This window comes from Oculina patagonica, chromosome 1 (assembly GCF_052425735.1).
Source record: "Oculina patagonica isolate OP01 chromosome 1, crgOcupat, whole genome shotgun sequence".
Lineage (NCBI taxonomy): Eukaryota > Metazoa > Cnidaria > Anthozoa > Scleractinia > Oculinidae > Oculina > Oculina patagonica.
In genome coordinates, this window is record NC_135758.1 from 38,675,265 (window position 1) to 38,698,715 (window position 23,451).

Consider the following 23,451-nt stretch of genomic DNA (forward strand, 5'->3'; position numbering starts at 1 on the left):
CGTACATAGTGTTTGTGCCTCTGAGTTTGACATTTTAACCTGTTTTAGTGCTTTAGTGAGTTTTTTTTTTCGCTTGCTTTTTGAACGAGGCGTAAGTTCTAGCTAAGTATCTGAGATTGATAACAAACTTGATTTTGACATAGATTTCATTTATTTAATTTCTGCTTTTCATCATTGGTTTACTCTTAGGGCAAATAAATTCAAACCCATTCAAATTCTATTTGAGCGGCTAAGCTATAGGCCTCTCTCGACACTTGTTAATTTCAATCCTTTAGACACTGGAAAAGAAGCACGATTTCCATCCTTGCTTGGTCGTGAGCCTTCGTCTACCGAGTGGGTACCAGCCCTCTCCTTCTCGGCAGCGCTCCTTCCTCGCGAACGAGCGTCTAACCACAGACTCAGCATGTCGATATCGCCGCCGAACTCGTCAACGTAGATATCATTTAAAGTTTCATTCATTAACGCAATTTGTCTGTCCAACTCGCTTACTGGGTCTGACTTGGATTCTGTCAACCTTTCCTGGGGTCTTTCCTTTTTGTTTTTGTTCCAGTTTTTGTCGGTGTTGTCAAGTTTCCAAGATACTCGTTTCTTTCCGGTTCTACCCTCTTTCTTTAGCTTTGGCGACTTTGGCTTGTCTCCCACACAGTTCAGTATCTCCTTCACTTTCTTTATCATGAAGCGTCCCAGGCTAAATCTTGCTTTGGAGACTCGTTTGGCGTGTTGGTAATCATAAATGAGGATGGCGATGAAAATGTTAATCCATATCATTTGTAGAAAAAGGTTGAAAATGATGAAGAACAGTGGACCAATGATGACATCACAGTCCTGAAGATGTTTAGCCCTTTCGCTTACAACTCCCTGAATGAGAAGAGACTGGACGGCGTTTATAGGAGAAGAATAATCCTGCAACTCCCTTCCAAACTGAAGAAATCCGAAATGACTGAAAGCAAAGATGTACACGAAAAATACCAGTGAGTAGTTTAAAAGCTCAATGGCGGACGCCTTCATAACATCGGACAGATGTTTGACATGACTGTTGAACCTAAACAAATACAGTAACTTTAAAGTGTTAAAGAACATCAGTAAAGCCAGTAACGACGTCTCTATGTCATCTAGGAGTACTTCTCTGTCAAAGCTGATGAACTGGAAAATGTTCTCGTTGAGTTTTGCAGTGTTCGCAAAAAGCTCTATCTCTTTAAGAATGTGAACAACTATAAAAGCAATAGCCGTCAGGATTTGGGCCAGTTCAATCCAATTTAGAAACTGCAGGAAGTAGCGTTTACGGTCTTGAATCATCTCCTTCGTTTCCCTAAAGGCAAAGTAAATTATAAACAGCACAAACATCATTTGGCAGATGAGAAGCGCAGCACTGTATCCAGCTCCAACATTGTACACGTGAATGGCACGAATCACGTGACTTGAAACGACGTGCCCACTTGGTGAAAACTCGACCGGGATCCAAACGGCGCTAAAGAGGCTTGCACGGGAGTTGAAAACTGTGAATTCAACCAGCACAGCACTAGTAAACCTGTCAAACCAGTCAAACTGGCTCAATTCAGAAATGACTCTTGACGCAGAGTTTCTGTCATAGCCTAGTTCTGCCAAGTATCCACCTTGGCGGTACATTGATGAAATTCTTCCCCAGAAAGGAAGACTTTCGGTTTGCGCGGCTGAAGAATAGCGCCAGGGCTTGGGGCAGACCTTGTTTAACGTTTCAGTTGACGTGTTGTGTGATGCTGGAAATGGACGCCATCTTGGAAGGTAGAACTGAGTTTTATCTTCAGCGCTGAATGAGTATTGAGAAATGCATGAGTTGAAAAAAGTTTTAGCATCCTCTACGACTTCGCATGAATCTAAAGGAAAGAAAAAACACAAATGACGAGTTAATGAAACAGTTAAGAGAGGGCAAAACCTTGTCGTGACAGTTGCCATACCGACTTCAATGATACTTGAGCTTTCTGTATTCTGAATCTCAGATATGATTTTCGCAAAGATAATTCAGTGACGAATGGCGTTCAAAAACAAATAGTTTGTTTCTTTCAACAAATCTTTTTCTCACCTTTTCTTACTCGAAGTTGTCTAAGGCGTGGCATCCCAACAAGCACCGCTTCACCGTCGCCAATGTACGGAGTGGAATTAGAAAAGGCGCCATCTTTCCTGTCCTCGTAGATTCCTGGTATCAGGACATCTCTTACCCAGTCCCACATCTTCCCATGCGAAGAAATCTAGCAAGGTAAATTAAATGCGATAAATAGGTATGCCAACAAGTGTGAGCTTTAGGGTCGTCATTCACTCATTCGACGTATTGAGTAGAACATCCAACGAAATTCCGGTTTTAATGATATCTTTTCCCATGCGAGAAATACTTTCCTAAAAAAGTGATAAACATAAGTGCGCGTTGGTTTGTTTTCATTGCTGGCGGGACAGCGCCTGCGAATGTTTATTCCTCCTTAAGTATTTCACCCACAGACTACACATACATGATTCATTACGTACAATCATTATCATCCGGTATAATTTTTTTCGCGATTTTTGTTTAAAAAGAGATTAGGCGCTATATATAGAGGCACGAGCTAAGAGAAGAGATTTCTTCACTTCTCTTCCCGTAACCATATCCATACACGGTTGGGTGGCATGAAGATTATCGTGACCAAGAGTACAGAACTACCCGAATAAAGCATTATCAGTGTCACATACCTCACTTAGCTGTCCGAATGTTTTCTGCAGTGATGAGGTCAGAGAAAAACTTTCCTGACTGCGGCCACCATAACAGATGATCGTCAGAATCCATAGATACACAAAATAAGTGACAATCTTTCTGATAGCCCTGTACATACGCAGCTCCCAAATACGATACGTCCTCGCACGGCGCAACTCTCTCTCAGTCGGCGGCACTGGCAAGGAAATATCTTCTTCGTTATCGACTTCGTCTTGTCCGGTTGTGATGTCGATGTCGTCGAAATGTAGGATTGTACTGGGCGTCTCAGCAGTTTCTTCAAAGTCTGACTTACAAAACTGCGACACCAAAAAGGCTACGACGACGATCTTGATTGGCTCGGAAACAAATATGTCCATGAACATTGACATCACAATAGATATCAGCCACTGCTCGCTGATATCTTTACCCCATTGTAAGCTGTAAAATATAATGAAAGTTGCAGACGCAACCGAGGATAGAAAACACAGTATCCACGCAAGGTAAACGAAGCAATGCGGTAGAACCAATCTATTCTTCTTCTGTAGTTGGGTGTTCTGTGCGACCATGTGAATGCTGAGACGCCTGGTTATGCTATATCTTCGTTCACGCCTGATGTCGTTTACTGGTTTCGTGCGGCTAAAGATTCCCACTATCAGAAGATTCACGGGTATGACCACAAGAAGACTCTCTATTGCAATAATCAGCTGTCGGAGATTTAGAACAAGACGACCCAACTTAAGAGTGCCTTGCTCTTGATCGTGCCCTGGAGCAAACTCATAAAACATGGCGCTCGCCAACATGGTGGTCAACAGAAGTGACAGACAACACGACAGACGCTGGACGCGGGTGAAGCGTCTTCTTGGAGGTCTGGTTGCTACTGAAAACCACAGATGCCCATCGCTGAATTCTTCGGCGATTCTATTCTGAAACGATACCTTGAACATCATTCGTTTCTCGTCAGTCGCGTCTGACGTAAGGGTGCGGTCGATTAATCCATCGCCTTTCTCCACAGCCAGCCACGTGTAGCACACGAACGTCTTAAGCTCCTGAGTGGTCGAATCAAAAATCTTGACAGTGTTTAAGAACCACGAAGGGTTTTTACCAGAGTTGTCATGCCACACACGCACGCTCCGTAAAGATCCAATATTATTGTTCAGTGAAAGAGTGAACGACGTTATGCTTCCTCTTGCAAATGGGATACGCGAGCCTCCCTTCAATTGAAAAGGCTTACTAGAACCCAGCTCGCCCTCCAGCACAATAAACACGTTAGCACTGGTGCCTGAATCATACCAAATGCCCGTGGATAGTTGAAGCTCGTATCGATAACACCAAGGTGACAGAGATCCCAAAAATGGCTTATCACCAATCTGCAATAAAGAAAAAACATAAAAGTTTCATTTGCATGAACACCTCTTCATCTGGAAGGCAACTGCCCTCTTAAATGCTTCCCTTCCCTGCTCTCAGAAAGGGAGAAACTCATGTCAAAGGGGCGGGGATGCTCGTAGGACAATCTGATTCGGATTTAACCTATAAAATTAAGGAGACCAATCTGGGCGTGGCGCAAGCTTTATTTGACTCCAAAAAGATTTCATTTCAAAAACACGTCACACAAATTTGAGCTATAGTGACTTTACTGACGATAAAAGCAATATAAACTAATGCTTTCATCTGTTAGAAAATCTTAAAGATCTCATGTGAGATCGATCTAACCTACCAACACAGTATAAGAACGTTCCTTCATTCTTAACATGCAACCATAAAATATACGTTAATGGGTAAAAACGTTAACGTTCTGTCCTAAGTACCCTTAATGAAACCAAAAACAACATTTTACACCCCTTAACGAGACGACGTGTATCATCGCCCCTTTCGCATTTGGAGTCATCCCGGGTAGAATAAATTAATTCCTATGTAAATGTCGCTAAATAGGACGATCCTTACCTTTAAAGCATCCCGCATATCAGCCTTTCGAGCCCACAGCAGTAGCAGCAGATAAAGCCCAAATACACAGCTCACGGCTACTATAACAGCCACGTTTCCAGTCTCTGGAAGGCGAGGAAACTCTGTGAACACTTTGTCAAAATCTATTGGATTCGGCGCCACAAACAGCTGACCCCCAAATGCAGTCAAATGATTGCATTGGCAATGCATCGTGTCCAAAGTTGTCGTGTCAGCCACCTGTTGATATTATACACACTGAGTAAAAGTCGGGTCCATGTTGTTAGTTACATTTGTATAACTAAATGGAAAGATTGATATAAGACAATCAGTCAAGAAAGCTTCTAGTAAGTTCGAAGTAGAAATAAGTAAAAATTGGACTTGGCCAAAATGTAAAGAAGATAAAATTGGCAGTATTCCATTTTGTAGTACGCAGCCGGCCAATACAGCCGCCTAACGCGAAATACACTCCCGTTATGCGACTCCTGATAAGTGATCACTTAGTTTGTAAAGGCTACTGAAAAATCATTTTTGTGTCAATGTAACTAATAAAGGTTATCATTATTATCACTTTTCAAGATTTGCTTCAAATTTAGAGGTTAAAGCTTGGGCTTGATGCAGAAACATCTCAACAACCTCGGATGAGTGCAGCGATAATCATGACTTATATCTCCGTCACGGCCTCCATTTGGGTTTTCCATAAAGCGTTGATTACCGACCCAAATTGCAGCTTCGGAGAGTATGCTCTTCTACTTACGCCTTACAACGGAAACATTACGAAACTTATCCTCAGCCTTACCTTGCATCCTTCAGTTGTCCACCTAGATAATGCTGTGCTCCAGTACAGACACGCAGCTGGCAACACTTGAAAAGTGTAAACTTCATCTGCTTTACTGTACTGAGGTGCATTAATAGACTGTACCACATTGGGGTCATCCGTTGCAGGGGCGTCCTTGTATTGCACGCATGATCGTTTTGAGCGCCCTTTCCCCGAGCAACGCCTTTTTCTGGAACCGGTCTTTGCTTTGATTTTTATCCCGATAAAGTAATACCCTGTATTGCTGACAAGCGCATTGTTTACAAATACCACGTATGGATCACGTGAGCAGTTGACGTAACCAGATGACAACTGAACGCAGGATGAGAAATTGGGAACAGTGGTGTCGAAGTCACTGTTGCCAAGAGACGGCCGCTCCCCGTATTTAACAGACACAACAAACTCCGTGGCGTTGTTTTCTGGACGCACTTTTAGTATCAGAGCCATTCCTGACTGCGTAACATTAATCTTGTGGAAAACGGTTTTATTGGCTCCAACGTAATGAGATCGGGAGCTATTTGACAAATCTTGAGTGTTAGGAAGTTTGATTGATATCGGAGATTCCAGTTCTGTCATATTTAAAAGATGTCCAGTGCTGTTCTTCAATTCAAGACTTGACACTCCTGTGGTCACTCGTGCTCCTGAGGGGTCCCATGTGAAAGGCACGAAGCTTGTTGTGATTATCTGTCATACGTAGAGAAGAAGGAACTGAGTGCTTAGTTTCCTAGTGTTACTTTAGAGGCCTAAACTAGATGTTTTTTTCACTTGACATGCACAAACAGCTCCAGGAAAAATATCCAAGCCATTCCATTTTTAGCGGGATCATTTGCGGTCCAGGATTATTTGTGGTCCGGGGTCATTTGGGGTCCGGGATTATTTGTGGTCCCCGGATCATTTTGCGGAGCCGTACGCATATCCCATATTATTATAGAAATTTTCATGGTGCCCATATTTGATATATATGGTGAGGAAGATTCTGCACTGTCGTACGTACATAACAGATATCAGGCGATATTAAAGGACACTGTCAGTGTGGCAATGGTCACAATCTCCATGAAAGCATAAGCTACAAACTGGTAACTTTTTGTATGATAAACAAGGTTATATTTAGAGTCTCGTAAAACAAACAACACTTCACCCTTGTTTCCGCCTACCTGGCTATCCACAAACTGTGTACCATTACCAAACAAGTTTGGAACTGAAGGAAGAATAAAACTATTTCCATTGCTTGACAAAACAGAACCAGCTAGTAAGTCAGGCTCTTCTCGGGACACCAGCAGAGACACCACTTGTGCCGATAGTTCAGTCGGCTTCTCGCCGACAAGAGTTCGGGACAAGATCGTGCTTCCGACTTCCTCCAGCGAATTTAGAATACTTATAGCTCTTTCTTTAGACTGCAAGATAAAATGACTTTAAATAAATAATGCAAAACTGAGCCCTGTTTAACTTGAGGACACAAGTTTGGTTCGTTATATCTCATTTTGTTATAGTAGTGATAGTCTTTACTGTTTAAGCGGAACGCGAGACTTATACGTTATAAGTGTTGTCTATAAAAGATTCAAACCGAACAAAAAATGATGCACATAAAAGAAAACCCTTTCTTTATTTTCCATATTACATTGTCTGTCTCCCCTTCCCCTTACCTTCCTAATTCGCCTCCCCATCAGTCACCACGCTTCAAGGACATTTCTAGAACACTAAAATGAGATTCTTCAAATCACTTGTCCTTAATTTTGGTTTTCTTCATCCACACCATTTTTTCTACACTAGAAGATATTTTTTAACTCTTAATTTCTTAACCTCCTTCCTGGCTTGTAATTGTTCCTTTGCTGTATCCCTTTTCGGTCTTTGGCGGGCTTTCAGACCTGCAAACGAAAGCATCCTTTCTCCAAAGCTCCTTTTTCTTCGGCGGTATATACTGGACGAATCCTGGTTACTCTCATTCCGTATGACGTATGATCTGGCCCTGTATGACGACACCCTGAGAATGCTTCCGAGACCAGTGGCCAGACTCCTCGCGCCGTCATATAGTGCTTCGTAATTTTTCCCTGCTGAAGACTCCTTTTTCAACACTTCAGTCATCGATTGAAGGGCATCCGCAGCGGCTTTCTGAAAATAAATGATCAATAAAGTGTTCAGTAGGTATTTAGCAAACACTGTGGATGAGAAAACGCCTTCACTGCATCAAAGGTTGGCAGATTGTTTTTGACATCACTTTAGAAAGAGCTAAGTAGCAATTGTTAGACAAAGAAAACTTTGAGTTCGCCACCGGAGTCAATTCCGCGCACCGGTCAGATGATATGCTCTAACCAATGAGCTACAAAGTGACTCGTTGCGAAATAGGTCATTTACTAAGTTTGGCAAATTTGACAAGCGTCCTGGATATTGCTAGGATCAGCAATTTGAGGGAAATCGCAAGCGCTCTATGAAACGCCGCTCTTTAAGTATTACACACCAAAGGTACCAGCACCATTGCTGCGCTAGCCTGCGTGACAGGAATCGAAAAGAGGAGGGAGAGTGCCAAGCAGGTCATTGCAGCGCAGGAAAGGTACCTTTGAGGAATTCAAAGTCAGAATTTTCAGCTGACTTTGACCAGCCAGCCTTGCAATTGAGATTCGATTCAAGCGTTTTGCGAACTCAGCGCCAGTTTACCGCTCGAGAAACGGTGTGTCAAAGGCGGTTTTGTGTGCAGTGCCGGCATACAACTTTAAAACTTAAATATAAACTTGGTACGTGTCTTCCCTCTCAAATCCAACAATTCCAACCAAGGCAATAAGCACACGTACAATCGCAACAAACGCGGACCCAAAGTGTATGAATACTAACCTGTGCTTCCACAGTAACCTCGCTAATGACCGAGGTGGCCTCTGCTATCACGTTTGACGTCTGTTGAACCCTCTCCACAGTTTCCACTTTTATGGCTGATAGCTGTTCAACAATACTGGATTTCATCTGTTATGAAAATAACGTCAGTGTTACGTGTGCAAGTGCCCAACATAAACTTTGGAGAATTTTACAACAGTGAAATGAAAAAAAAAAAAAAAAAGAGAAGATGAGGATATAATGGAACTTATATCAACTTTATAGACGTCTTTATAGGGTGCTAGGGAGAGGTCAGGGACTGAACTATGCCGGACCAATAAGAACTTGAAGCAAGAACATATAACAGGGGCCCATCTAATATCACTTGACGTGATAGAGAAGTAAAGTAAAAGCACAAAGGCTGCAAATTTTTCGATAATTACCTCTTTTCTCTTTTCTGTCAACTGATCTTGAGTTACTGCGGGCCGAGCTTTCTTGTCATCATCCACGGCCACAATGGCTGCCTTAGCCAACTGGACTGCACTTGACACGTCACCTGACTGAATTAATTCTGTTAACTGACTCTCGTTTCCAGTCGTCAACTCCACCGCACGGTCCACCAGTTTTTCCGCCTTTAATTGAAGCTCTAATACCTGGGATTAAATTGAAACAGCCAAAACATGGCATATGTTTTGAGTAAGGAAGAAAGAAAAACAAAAAAAAACATAACAATAGTGTTAAGCTTCCAGTCTGGGAATGCACCCATGACTTTTCAATTCATTTTTTTCTACGCAAGGAGGGTCAAAGATAATTGCTGTCTGTAAAATCCCGGGGGGGGGGGTTTTTTTTTTTTTTTTTTTTTCTTTTTTTTTTTTTTTTTTTTTTTTTTTTTTTTTTTTTTTTTTTTTTTCAAACTCCCCCCCCCCCCCCTCCCCCCCCCCCTTCCTCCCCCCCCCCCCCCCCCCTCAAAATCCAAGTGGTTTAAAGTGCGCTGAGCCTAAATCAGGTTCCCATCAAATCCTTAATCGACTATATTCAAGTTGGATGGGGCACCAGATGAGTCCTCCGCAGGTTAAAGAAGCATTTTCTCCATTACTCTAACGACTTATGGTGGGATGCGCAGTGGTCTAATGGTTAGCGCGCCGGACTTCAGATAGAACAGTCCGGGTTCGAGCCCTTCCGGGGTCATTGTGTTGTGTTCTTGTGCAAGACACTTTACTCTCATAGTGCTTCTATCCACTCAGGTGTATTTATGGGTACCGGGAAATAATGCTGGTGGGTAACCCGGCGATAGACTAGCATCCAATTCAGGGTGGAATAGAAATATTTCTAGCCGCTTAATGCTACCGAAACCGGGATAAGCTTCGGCAGTATGGGCCGCTTGGCTCAAGGCGTATCTTTTTTTCTAACGACAAGAACTGACAATTTGCCGTGAAACATTCATACTCCAAGATGGAGAGAGGTACTGCATGAGAGAGTAGCATGATCCAAGTTGTGCAGCGTTTTGACATCGTGATGTAATTGTCACGTGTGTGACGTAAGTGAAGTGAGAAGCCCCCCCCCCCCCCCCAATACCGAATACAGGCTAGACCACGGCCCCGACTCCGACTTGCTAGGTAATTAGAATTAACTAAAAAGTTGAGTTTTTTACACTTGTTATCCTTCCTACCTGTACAGGGGTTTTCACTTCCGTGAACGCCCCAAACATGTCAGCCACTCTCACTCGAAAGTCAGTTGTAAAGTTATTTGTTTTCTCCCCAGCGGGAAGCTTTGCCTCTTTACTGCTTTTCACTCCGTTGTAGACCACATTAAGAACATTGATGTCTGTAGTGAAATAAATAAATTTATACTGCAGTGGACGATCCGGGTCCTTCCAGCCACTACACGTAAACGTAAATATTGTCTCAAGGGTGACGCCAGACAGCGGTCTCACTTCGCACTTTCCCCCAGCCGGAGGGCTGTTGGTGGTGGCCTGGTACTCAGAATACCCCGGATGTCCCCCGCGTCGTTTGGCAGTCAATACAAATTTGTACCGAGCATTTGGTTCCAGTACTCCTGGGAGAGTCACGAGTCTCGGCGAAGTCAATCGTGTACGAATTTTGTCTTGTAACTTTGGGTCCTGAACCCAGTGGGATTGGTTCACGGCTTTAAAATGTGACCAACGATAATCCAGGCCCCTTCCGCAAAATGAGTCCTTACAGAGTTTTTCAAGTGCTAATCTTCGCGATGGATTTAATTTTGTGTCACAGTTATCTATACAGCTGGAAAAAAAGATAAATTAGGTATATTCATTAAAAGAAAGCTAAATTGAATTAATAACAACTTAAAGGTAATATAACAAACACGAGGGACAGTGTTTCAAACACCGAGAAGAGAGTTGAAAATACGACGTGCAGCAAGAGTATTTTTTTGACGAAATTCGAGTTGTTTGGATAGCCGATGAAACATTGTCTCGAGTGTTTGATATATCTTCTTAATCGAAACAAAAACTACGGTGTAAACAGAGAAATAAAATCATAAATATCAATGCTAATTAAGACCGGATATCCAAACCTCCTTCACGGTTATGATTTTCTTTGTTTTAATTTGATTAATTATTAATGCATTTAAGAAGAGGTGTGCAAGTTTAATGAAAATTGGCCTGAATTTCTGAAGTTTGTTAGAAGGCGCTTCGTAATCAATGTCAATCCACTTAAATTCAAATTTTTGATCTGGAGATAATCGTGACGTGGCTCCTAGTTTTAAGAGTACAGTCGAAGCTCTCGTAAGCGGATACCCTCGGGACGCGAAAAAAGTGTCCGTAACTGGAGCTGGCCGCTTACGAGAATGGTTCTCGTAAGCGGCCACTAGAGGTGTAGGGAATAGATGGCCGCTTACGGGAGCTTGCTCAGCTAACAATAACCGGACGGACGTGGATGACGACAAAACAAACACTGAAATATGGTACTGTAATCGGTACTGTAAAATCATTGTGACGATTGGTGATGTGAAGTTGATTGATAAAAACAAACAAAGGTTGTAAAATAGGATTTTCTTTGGAGTGTCCGCTTACGGGAGCTTAAAAACAAAGAACAAGTCTAAGTTGTAATCTCTGAAGGTGTCCGCGGCCGCTTACGGGAATGTCCGCTTACGAGAATGTTAAGATACAGAGTTTGTATGGGAGTTAAAACGGGGTTTCAAACAAGGCGGCCGTAAGTAGAGCTGTCGGCTTAAGAGAGTGTCCGTTAAGAGAGCTTCGACTGTAATAGAGCTTTTACGACGTCATTAAAACTAAGGCCACTTCTTTTCTACCAGTCTGTAGCCACACCACTGCTTAACAATTTCCATGACTAGTACAGTACGCTTTAGCATGGCGAGGCCACTATTACTGGATTTCCAACACTTTCATTGGATTTTCAAGTAGAACTAATCTTTTTCAAGTAGCACTAATCTTTGAGAAACGGCCTAATGTCGCGAGTTTTAAAAACAGTATTGGGAGAAAAGACCTCACACGTCTCATACAAACTGAGTGTAAATGTGACATATGCAGCTAGCCGATATACATTTTTAAATTTTAAATTTTTAATTCTTAACTGCAATTTTTATCTTTCACCTACTTTTATTATAAAATTTTATATTCTATTGTCATTTATTTATTTATTCATTTATTTATCTATGTAGTACGGTTCTTTTTTTCTTCTTCTTAGAATTTAAGTGTAAATATTTTAACTTTAAATAACTTAGATATATAATAATGTAAATAGTGTTCACAATTAGTTTTTTTAAGCTAAATACCTCAGACACTTTAATAAAAGTATTTCATTTGTGACACTGCCTCTTTATAAGCAAAGCCCAAATCACTTAAATAAAGTAAGCGATTATACATACATTATCATTACTTCCGGTGGATCGCCGGGAACAATAACCACTTCCTGCGTGTAATATGCCCGTCTCCGGAGCTTCTCGACCACCACTGTTATCAAATATGAACTGTTCTCTACCATATAGCCGCTATCTATCTGCAGCAAGGAGCCAGTGGAGCCTACTTTGCCTGCACCAGTCCCGTAACATCCTCCGCGGTCAAGATTCGTCTCAGAAGGACTGGGAATGGTTGAGGTTATTTCGAGTAAATCATCGAGAACATACTGCCTGGTAGTGTCTCTACATATCCACGTGAAACTAAGGTCTAGAAAAAAGGGAGGAGAAAAATCTTACAAAAAAGCGGAAATAAGGAGAGGATTAGGTTCAGAAAATTAATATTTTGCGTGCTAAAAAGTCGCGACCGAGCTCTTCCAAACAAAACCTTATTTAGAAATGATATTTCCACCATCCCCACCAAGTTTAAGAGTCCTTCTTAATACTGACGGGTTAAAAGGAACAAAGTGGACCAGACCACAACAGTACAACAGTAAAAAGCCACGTAAGCAGAAGAGAATAAAGAAATATTTCAAGTTGCTTTGTACCGAACTTTCAAAATGACGCTTGGCGAAAAAAAAAAAAAAATTATAATATAAAATACCTTCTTCATTAACTTTCTTATGAACCAAGCTTCATTTTAAAAGACCGGTAAACGGACAATTCGAAAATGGCAATCTGCGCTTTGGGGAGTAACAGTAACCGAGTGTACTAGTTTAGCTCCTGTTTAGCTTTTTTCCAGGCCTTAACCGAGAATCCGTTTTAGAGATGGCCGTCAACACCACGTGACCCGATACGGAATGACCGAGGCGAAATCAGAGAAGCCTTGTAACTAGAAAAAGACCTAATGTTTTCAAAAACCTGGCCACGTAGGACAAGGCTTTCGTTACAAATTATTTTCTCTATCTATTATTTGATTGTTTGCTTAGTTTTCCTTTGGAAACTGCTCTTCCTGTCAGAAATTGAACTTACTGGCAAGAGGATTTAAGGCATCGGGGTCACGTGACAAGGAAGCGTCGAAGACCAACGTTTTATTGAATCCTCGTTCCACCTTAGTTCCTCCGGCAATGCGCGCAAATATTGGACTGTTGACGACCCGGATGTAACCTTCACCAACACCAAACACCTCCGTTCCCGCCATAACCACGGTCAGTCGAACCAAGTAGTTACCCACTGGTAACCTACCCCGCGGGATGAGTAGTTCGGAGGATCCGTTTCTTGAAAGGGCTTTATCTGAATACAGACGGTATACGTCCCAGGTAAAAGTTGTCGCAAAGGAAAGCTCACAGTCGAGTTGTACTTCTGAAGGGATCAAAATCTGATTGGCTGGGCGCACGCTCACAGCTGACGCCACATTTGATGATAAGCTCGGAAGACTGACAGTTGGACTGCGGCACGGACGATCTAAAATATAAACATCAGGAAATGATAACATTGTTAGTTTCTCTGTGAATGTTTTATTTATGTTTCGTTTGAAAATATTCAAGCACAATTGATTTGCACTGACCCCACCCTCATTAATCGGACGGATTGACTGACATATTCGATCATGAAACACAAACTCTGTTGTCTCCTTCCTTACCAGCTTTGTAAGTCTCACAGTATTTGCCGATAAACCTTTCTTGGCATTTACAATAAGGTCCGTCCCCCATTAGACATATCCCTCCATTTTGACAAGAATAATCTTCACAAGGATCATCTGCAATATAGGAAGAACAAACGATTTGTGGGAAAGTAATTAAACTAGTCAGTGTCACAAGCTACTAACTAGAAAAACGGTTTTCCGAGTTCTCCTAACAGAAGTCGAACGCATAACTACTTGCACACCCGTCAAAAGCTTTACTACAGTAGAACCCCGGGAACTCGAACTCGGATAACTTGAACAGCCTCGCTAACCGCTAGAACTAACATCCATTTCCCTTGGATTTGACCTCCACTTTCAGTCATTTTTACTCGGTTAACTCGAACTCGAGAACCCCGCTAACTCGAAGAAAATTTCGCTTCCCTTGATCGAAATTTGGGTCAAATTTACCCCGATAACTCGAATTCCGGTTCTTGCAACTCGCCACGGTTGTCCATTGATTAGAGCAACGAACAGATCAAGTATTTGATAGCCATTATCCACTCTTATCATAAGAATGTATGGTCGTGTTAGTGTGTCTGAAAGGATAAGTTCAATTTGCATTGTATTGCATACTGAAGTGCTGAAAAATAAGTAAACTATCAATTATTAACTTGGTTAATTATATAATCAATCGAACCCGACAACTCAAAACCCCTCTAAGTCGAACTATTCTTCGTTTCCCTCAGAGCGAATCACGGGGTCTACTGTATTAGCTACAGGAGCACACAGGTCGGTCTCTTACCACAGGGCTACAATAGAGGGGGTCACAATAGACTTGTTCACGCTAGACTATTTAGCATGGTTCAACGTGGTACAACGTGTGCCCAGCATTGTTAGTCAGACCCCTGTAACTCAGAATCAGAGTATCAAAACATGGTACGAAACTCATGGGTTTTGGACCTGTCAATGTAAGCCAGAAGAGGAAGAGCGAGACCGGGCATAGGCTGGAGATTTGAAAGCAATCATCTGCCCGTAATGGTGACTTTTGCCTATTTTAGTGGAATTTGTATCAAATTTTTATTGAGGTTAAGTGACTGTTTTCGCCATCCACAAATGCCATAGAGTTGGGCAATTGAACAGAAAATCACAGCTATGCTCAAATGTCCGTCCTTCAACCTTTCTCTCTCCATAGGACATCCAATAAGGCCAACTGGAGGTTACTAAAAAGAAACGCGCTTATCAAAAAAATGTAAGGTAGTCGGACTCATTAATCTTTACTCACACTTGTTCGTCCTGACTTGGATAGGGTGTGAGAAATCTCCGGAACCCATACTCGTGAAGGCAGCTACGCGGATTGTGTATAGCGTGTCATACCACAGACTAGAGAGAATAGCTGTAAATTCGTCATGAGTTGTTTCATGAACAGTAGTCTTGTTATCTTGTGCCCAGTACTCCACCTTGTATCCTTTTAGTACACCATTCTCTGACCTTTGAGGGATTGGGTCCCATTCCACCATAATGGAACTCGCGTCACGGTGAACTAAACGTAACTTAGTCGGAGCAGCACTGGGTACTAAAAAAATTAAAATACAACGCACGTCGATGAAATAAGTAAGGATATGAATGTAGCAAAAGAAACGCATGTACACATTGTGTCGACAGGAAACTTCCCTAGCCTGTTTACAACCGCTAAATCAAGGGCAAAACGCGGATGTACACTGACTAATTGAGCTCCACGTATGAGTGAAACATGTTCACCTTTCAGATTAGAGTGAAACACAGTTGACAATAATTGGTATTACTCTTGATTTCCGGTTTAACGTAATTTAGAAATTTGCGAGTTTGCAACGCTGAGCTCAATCTTGCCAAACCTTACTACTATAGTGTGTGCTTCTAATATTTATTGAATTACTAAACTATATTCTGGTAATGATATACAGTACGTATGACTTTTTACACGTCTTCTTGATTGGTTTATTATTTCAATTGGTACATTTTCATGGTGCTCAAATGTTGCCAAAACAAAGTTATCATAGGGAAACACATCCATTAACGCCAGCTATCGACCATCTTTTTTCTTAATAACGGCACGATACGCGTCCTGCACTATCTTCAAACGACTCAGACAATGTTAAAATAAAAATTAATATCCGGCTTCAGCAATTTTCCTTAAGGTTGGTTCTCATGTGATCGCCCCGATCGTTTCTATCGCATTGATCGTTTGCATTTACTGAAACGATCGTAGGCGATGGAAGCGAGTGGAAGCCATCAGGGGGTTCTCATACAATCGTCCAGATCACTTGGTATTAGCACAGACCTACGAAATACAATCATTTTACCCCTAGATCCAACACAATGGCAGCCTTCTGTGAAATCGTCTGTGTAATGTTCTCATATAATCGCCCCGATCGAACGATCGAGCTCGAGGCGATTAAATAAAAAAAACAGGCTTTAGGGCATTGACACAATAACCATTTTAATACTGCTGAGAATGATAGGAAAACTTACCTCCTTCCATAGTTCGTGCTGTAATAGGTGCACTTTTAGGTCCTTCTCCGATATTGCTCCTGGCAGAAACTCGAATGACGTAAAGCGTGTAAGGCTGTAGGTCGCCCAAATGAGATTCGTTTAAGCTTTGTACAGGGAATGATCTGTAACGACTCGGCTTACTAGCCTGAGTGATGTAAACGTGATGCAGAAGGATTATTCCATGACGATGTTGTTCTGGAACACTACTCCAAGTGATGAGCAGACTGGTAGGGCTTGTTGCATTTGCAGACACTTGACCAGGTGGTGCAGTGGGAACTGAAAAAGGGGACTGAAAGTTTGAGATGGCAGATACAGTGTTGAACGAGGTTTTTGAATGGGGGATAAAATTCCATTTTCCAGCCGGAATTTTGCCCAAATCCCATTTCTCAGCTTATTGTTTAGTTGTTCGTGATGCCCAGTCCCAATGACCTAACTCCGATTTTCCCAGTTAAAATTTGCCCAAATTCACAATCAGACAGGCAAATCAGACTAGGATCAGACTACAGAATAATAAATTTTGGTCGATAAACCAACGCCTTACACGAAAAACGCGTGGAAACAAAATAAATAACTTCATTTATTTCTGCGTCAAAACGTAAAATACGAGCCGAAGGAAAAACTCCTTCTGCCAATGGGAAAAAACAAAACTCACTGTTCGTATCCCTTCACGCCTAAGTTTCTAAAGTAGTTCGCGTTAGTTCTTGGTAAATTTAGGGCTGTATATGGAGGAGAGTGTCCCTGGTAAGAGGGTTGCCTCATACCGAGCCACCCCGGTGGTATTTTTTTTTTATGGTGTTTTATTGGGGGGGGGGGGGGGGGTTCCCAAAAAAGGAAACAAAAATAAAGAGCCAAACAAAAGCAAACCAAAGCAAAGAATGCTAATGTGCGCTTTAATACTAAAAACAGTCCATTAATTAGTCCTGAGGCAAAACGGAGTATGCGTGTTGAAAAATTATCTGCTTTGCTGCGTTTTGAACTAGACGCCAACTGCACCTTTAAATTTGACGATAAATGCACCTTTGATGCTAATTAGCCGATATTTCATCTAAAGTGTAGCGCCATGCGAAAGACTTCCGTACCTCCTGCGTCTGTGCGAGCCATAGCCATGTTCCCAGGCCCCACTCCTCCAGAACTCACCGCTGACACATTTATGACGTACATGGTATAGACTGCCAGGTCCGTTAGGGTTGTGGTATTTGCCGGGTATTGAAGGCTAAAAGAGAATGCTTTCTCCACTAAACCAACTGGGTGATAAATGATTTTGTATCCAATGGGCTTTCCGTGAAAATACTGCTTTGGCACGTGACTCCATTTCACTACAACACTTGTGGAGCTGGAGTTGTACGCTGAAACCAAGTCAGGGGCTCGAGTTGGAGCTGAAGAAATACATGGAAAAAATGTAAACAATTTAGTTTGTATAATATATTTAAAAAGAAGAAAATCTCCCACTTAATGACTATAGTAACAGAGGGAGAGATGTTGCATTTTTGGAATAGACAATTTTGTTTGGTCATTGAGACTAAGGAATCTTAAATCCAACGCTATGTGAAAGACTACCGTACCTCCTGCGCGTGTCAGAGCCATTGTCATGTTCCCAGGCCCCACTCCTCCAGAACTCACCGCTGACACATTAATGACGTACATGGTATAGACTGCCAGGTCCGTAAGGGTTGTGGTATTTGACGGGTATTTAACACTAAAAGAGATTGCTTCCTCCTCTAATCCAACTGGGTGATAAGAAATATCGTATCCAATAGGCTTTCCCTGAAAAAACAATTTTGCCACGTGACTCCATTTTACTACTAGACTTGTGGAGCTGGTGTTGTACGCTGAAACCAAGTCAGGGGCTCGAGATGGAGCTAAAGAAATAAATGGAAAAAATGTTAACACATTTAAGTTGAATGATATATTTTAAAAGTAGCTAATCTCCCACTAAGTGACTTTAGTCACAGAGGGAGAGATGTTGTATTTTCGGAATAGACAATTTTATTTCGTCATTGAGACTAAGGAATCTTACATCCAACGCTTTGTGAAAGACTTTCGTACCTCCTGCGCCTGTCCGAACCATTGTCCATGTTCCCAGGCCCCACTCCTTCGGAACTCACTGCTGACACATTAACGACGTACATGGTATAGACTGCCAGGTCCGTAAGGGTTGTGATATTTGTCGGGTATTTAACACTTAGAGAGATTGCTTCCTCCTCTAATCCAACTGGGTGATAAATAACATCGTATCCAATAGGCTTTCCCTGAAAATACTGCTTTGACACGTGACTCCATTTTACTACCAGACTTGTGGAGCTGGAGTTGTACGCCGAAACCAAGTCAGGGGCTCGAGATGGAGCTAAAGAAAATACATAAAAAAAGGAAAAATTTAAGTTGTATAATATGTTTTAAAAGTAGCAAATCTCCCACTTAGAGAGTATAGACACAGAAGGAGAGGTTTTGTATGTTCGGAATAGATAATTCCTTTTGGTTATGATGACTCAAGAATGTTAAATCCAACGCTATGTGAAAGAGTTTCGTACCTTCTGCGCCTGTTCGAGCCATTGTCATGTTCCCAGGCCCCACTCCTCCAGAACTCACTGCTGACACATTAATGATGTACATGGTATAGACTACCAGGTTCGTTAGGGTTGTGGTATTTGTTGTGTAGTTAACACTTAAAGAGATTACTTTCGTTTGTGATCCAACTGGGTGAGAAATAATCTTGTATCCAGTAGGCTTTCCATGAAAATACTGCTTTGACACGTGACTCCATTTCACTACCAGACTTGTGGAGTTGAAGTTATACGCGGCTACCAAGTCAGGAGCTCGAGACGGGGCTGAAACAAAAAGCACAGACCAGAAAGAAAAAAGTAAAGATTCTTTAAATAACACCTTTCCCACTTTCCTACGAGAGGTATTAACTTACCGCTTGCCATAGTTCGTGTTGAAAAGGCCTCACTTTTGGGTCCTTCTCCGATGTTGTTGACCGCCGAAACACGAATGAAGTAGAGCGTGTAGACCTCAAGGCCACCCACATTAGTTTGGTTTGACCCAGATACAGGAACTATTAAGGAATCGTTCTGAATATTAGCAAGACTGACATAAACCTTATGCATAAGGATTTGGCCATGACGATGTTGTTCAGGTACACTACCCCAAGCGACAAACAGACTGGTAGGGCTTGTTGCCGCTGCGAAGACTTTTCCAGGAGGTGCAGTAGGAGCTAGACATGAGGAGGCAATAAATAGAGAATAATACATGGGCGCGCGTAGATATGGAATTTTGAACGAGTGAGATATCGTTTTGAACAAGAGAGAGAAAATTTCATAACTCCAAGCAACCATGTATTATTTTGTTTATTTTATAAACCTACTGATTACGAGGTTTTTGACGATTTTCCGAAGATTTCCGAAGATTTCCGAGAAAGTTCCGAAGACGTTTCGACTTAATATCGATAAACTTTGGCGTATTCAGCATTGAAACATCGAGTGACACGTTAACACGTGATTGGTGATATCAAACACACGTAAAAACTTATCGTAATATTACGCACGTTAAGATACTGTTTTTCTCTGTGGTCAAAATCCCAATAAACAACCGCAGTTTATATAATAATTACTATTCTATGTACTTTGGTTAACTCGTAAACCCTTTCTAATTGCTCTTTGTGTTACTCACCAGATATAAAAGTCTCGCAGAAGTCACCAACAAATTTCTCAGGACAAACACAGAACACACCATCACCGGATGGTTGACAGGTTCCATTGTTAAGACAAGGTGAATGGCGACACGGATTATCTGGAATTTAAAAAAATAAAACTGTTAGATTATTTTATCCATATTGCCATGATTTAATACGAGCATTTCTCTGTTTTCAAGCACGTCAGTCGAAGCGTCTCTCCTTCGGCTCACTTATAAACGGTAATTATTGGCACAACTTAACGCTTCTTGCCCCTTTGAAGAGTGAATTCAGATACGAATCGAAGCTTCAGGGGAAGATTTAACATGTCAAAATTAAAGAAGTGCTGTTGTATTAAAAAGAACAAGTCATTGACAAGAACAAGAAAGATTGTATTTCTACCTGTCCTAGCGAGGGTGGTTTTTGCAGGCCCCACTCCTCCAGAACTCACCGCTGACACATTAATGACGTACATGGTATAAACAGCCAGATCGGTAAGGATGGTGGTGTTTGTCGTGTAGCTAACACTCACAAAATTGACATCACTCTCCAAATCAACTGGGTGGTAAATAACATTGTATTCAATGGGGTTTCCCTGAAAATACTGCTTTGGCACGTGACTCCATTTCACTACCAGACTTGTGGAGCTGGAGTTGAACGCGGTTACCAAGTCAGGAGCTCGAGATGGAGCTGAAGAAATATAATGAAAAGTACGCAGTTATTAGTAAACAGATACAAGTGCAATAGCTACTACATACTGGAGTTAGGTTTAAGGACTATTAACTGAGTCATAATGATTTAATTACAAGCATTTTGCTTACTGTAAGTTATGAGATGCATTTGGCTTAACATGAGTTCTGAGAGTTCCGTTGTAAAGCTAGTATAGGGGGCATTTCCGTGTACACGTCACGCCGAAGATACGCCAAGTTTTTTTTATAGGTCTATGCCATGGCCCTTTATTATTCATACCTAAAAAAGTCATCTGTACGCCAGTTAAAAGGTGCCGACTAAAATCGTACGCCAATAAGCCGCGCAAGTTTGAAATCCACGCCGACGATCTTTGGCGTAACCTGCGTAGAATGCAGCCTGGCTGTAAAGGAAGACAATGTCTTTTTGATAACGATTTTCTATATTCTCATCACATGTCTTCTTGACAATGTACTAATATTGTAAACAGAAATCAGATCTTGATAATTCTTTGTTATTTATCAAAGGTCTCGTTTAACAACAATTTTTACCTTGAACTGGTTTGGTAGTAACAATGATGCTTTGCGAACTTTCTGTAGGAATTCCCTTCAGCTGTTAAACCATGGACTGGAAACACCTCAATGACGTAAGCAGTGTTACTATGGAGACCGTTGACATGAGCGGAGCTTATGTTCCAGGCAACGAAAAGACTGAACGAGGTATTTTGCACTTGAACTTTGTAGCCAAGAACAAAAAGCTCTGGAACTAGATTCCAGTCCACTCGGACACTTTCGAACGTTAAGTAACTGGCTCTAAGTCCAGTAAGCTTGGTAACGAAAACTGAAGAAAATAAGATAAAAATGAATAGATGAATTAGTGAATGAATGAATAATGAATGAAAATGTAAACAAATGGACGAATAAACTGGTGTATAAAGGAGATAGCGTGGCCTAGTGGTTAGAGCGCTGAACATATAATCCAAAGGGGCCGGGTACAGATCCTCCCGGTTCCTGCAGCACTATGACCCCCGCTACTATAGATGGATTTGTATTCCGTGCACCCAAATTCAACTCTTCCATTCTTTGTAAGTATAGTCAACTGGTCAGCCTTCAGCCAGTTGGTATTTTAACAAGTTTCTGTTTTATTTACTAATACTGATTTGTTTATTAAATTACAGTGTTCTCAAAAAGCTGAGCATTGGCACTTAAATTCGTCAGCTGAAAATACGTCTACGTACGCAGGCTTCTTAAGAAATGAACAAAGGGGTAAACAAGTAATGGATGTAATGGACAAATGGATGAATGAACCACGTGTGAGATGGCACGAGCTTTCTTACTTGTGAAGCGATAAACATCAGTCACATTTTGTCCTCCCCTTCCTCCCAGACATCCTTCAGAAGCATTCAGCCGAGGTAGTATGGACGAAAGATTATAGTCACCAAGACACTCGCTTCCATTATACACAGCAAACACCTTGAGACCACGTGACCACGCTTCTGAGCTGCAGTCCTGGATGGGGCGAGGCCTTTGAGTTTCTAATCGAGGGTCTCGATTTTCCAGCGAGTTTATTTGTTCTTTTTCAATAGAGAAGCAGCCAATACGTTCAGGAAAAACTTGGTAAAAAGCAAACATGTCATTTCAGAGATTTTCCCTCGTAGTTTCATTAAGAAATGCAACTATAAAAGGAACATGCTTGTTTCGTATACTTATACGGTACGTAATACACCCGGGGGGTACTAAAGTTTGTTTTGGGTGGGTATGTGCCACCAGCGTCTCCAAAGTAGCACCCCGTTTTAGAAAGAATTTCCATCTAAAATTATACCCCATTCTAGAAACAGTTCAATTTTTTAACGCCCCGTTTTGGCTGTTGTTAATTTGAAACTTTCGTGCGTTCAAAATATCATACAGCGTTCTAGAAATTTTCACTAAAATGGATGCCCTGATCTTGATCGGGAACGCAAAATCATGACCCCGTTGGGCGGGACATACCCGCATAGGTGTTTTGGGGGAGTACCCCCCGAAGGGTAATGTATCAATAACGTTTTCTTTGTCATTCCGTATGCTAAAGATCTCCAAAGTGTTAGTTGAAAAAACGGAAAGTTGGCTACAAACAGTTATTACCCTGAGACATACCCTGTTAAATATGTTGTTTTGTACCTCTCAAAACTGCATATGTTCTCTCAATAAGAAATTAACTTCAATGAAATCTATTTTTTGATTGGTCCCTTTTAAACATATACTTTCTCTTTTTTGGACTAGGGGAATTGACGTGACCTTAATATTTCTTAGCATTAAGACGAGGTGTTAGAAAATCAGGTTGTTGAGGTGGAACAGGAGCAGTGTACAACTATATTAGGTACTTGTTAATTCACAGCAGTTGTTGACTATTTAAGCCTATTTACTCACCAAAGTGAAGTTTGACAAAACACTTGGTTACGTTATCAGCTGTATTGTTGTCATAGCAACAATCGCGTGCCAGACACTGTTCTTTTGTGATGCCTGGCCATCCACATTCAACCCTGCCAAGAACTGCGCTTAATGACTTGCAGTGGCCTAGGGTAAGAAATCTGAAGTTATTACCGCAGGTTTTTACAGAATTCCAGCCTTGGATAGCTGGGAAACTTAGTTTTTATTTAATGGAATTTTCTTGATAACAAAAAGAAGTGTGCTTGAAACTTGCGTTCAATAGAAGTAACTTTATCGTTCAAGAACGTATCGATATTAAAACACAGCGACTGGCAAATAACTATCTAATTTTATCACGAGATTCATCGTTTCTCGTCTAAAATGTACCAAGTTTCGGCAACATGGAAACATGAAACATAGAACACAAAAAAGTCATTAGGATATGCACCA

The 23,451-nt window shown here is 41.5% G+C and overlaps 2 protein-coding genes across 2 annotated transcripts in view; both read right to left on the reverse strand.

Moving 5' to 3' along the window:
- On the reverse strand, positions 1-20,562 carry LOC144629677 (polycystin family receptor for egg jelly-like). Its single transcript, XM_078487906.1, has 21 exons — positions 20,312-20,562; positions 19,909-20,028; positions 19,157-19,453; positions 18,771-19,067; positions 17,805-18,101; positions 17,322-17,618; positions 16,222-16,518; positions 14,996-15,286; positions 13,732-13,848; positions 13,122-13,553; positions 12,123-12,420; positions 9,925-10,516; positions 8,699-8,908; positions 8,280-8,405; positions 7,254-7,562; positions 6,608-6,847; positions 5,436-6,137; positions 4,640-4,876; positions 2,698-4,065; positions 2,060-2,225; positions 1-1,853 (listed from the first exon to the last, which is right to left on the reverse strand). The coding sequence occupies exons 1-21, from the start codon at positions 20,382-20,384 to the stop codon at positions 235-237; spliced, it is 8,385 nt and encodes a 2,794-aa protein (XP_078344032.1). The 5' UTR covers positions 20,385-20,562; the 3' UTR covers positions 1-234.
- LOC144629687 (uncharacterized) overlaps positions 20,486-23,451 on the reverse strand; it is a 4,482-nt gene continuing 1,516 nt past the window's right edge. The window contains exons 2-5 of the mRNA XM_078487915.1: positions 23,002-23,148; positions 21,933-22,208; positions 21,148-21,436; positions 20,486-20,599 (exon numbers count right to left, since the gene is read on the reverse strand). Of these exons, the coding sequence (XP_078344041.1) occupies positions 20,581-20,599; positions 21,148-21,436; positions 21,933-22,208; positions 23,002-23,148 (731 nt within the window). The 3' untranslated portion in view covers positions 20,486-20,580. The remainder of the gene's footprint in view (positions 20,600-21,147; positions 21,437-21,932; positions 22,209-23,001; positions 23,149-23,451) is intronic.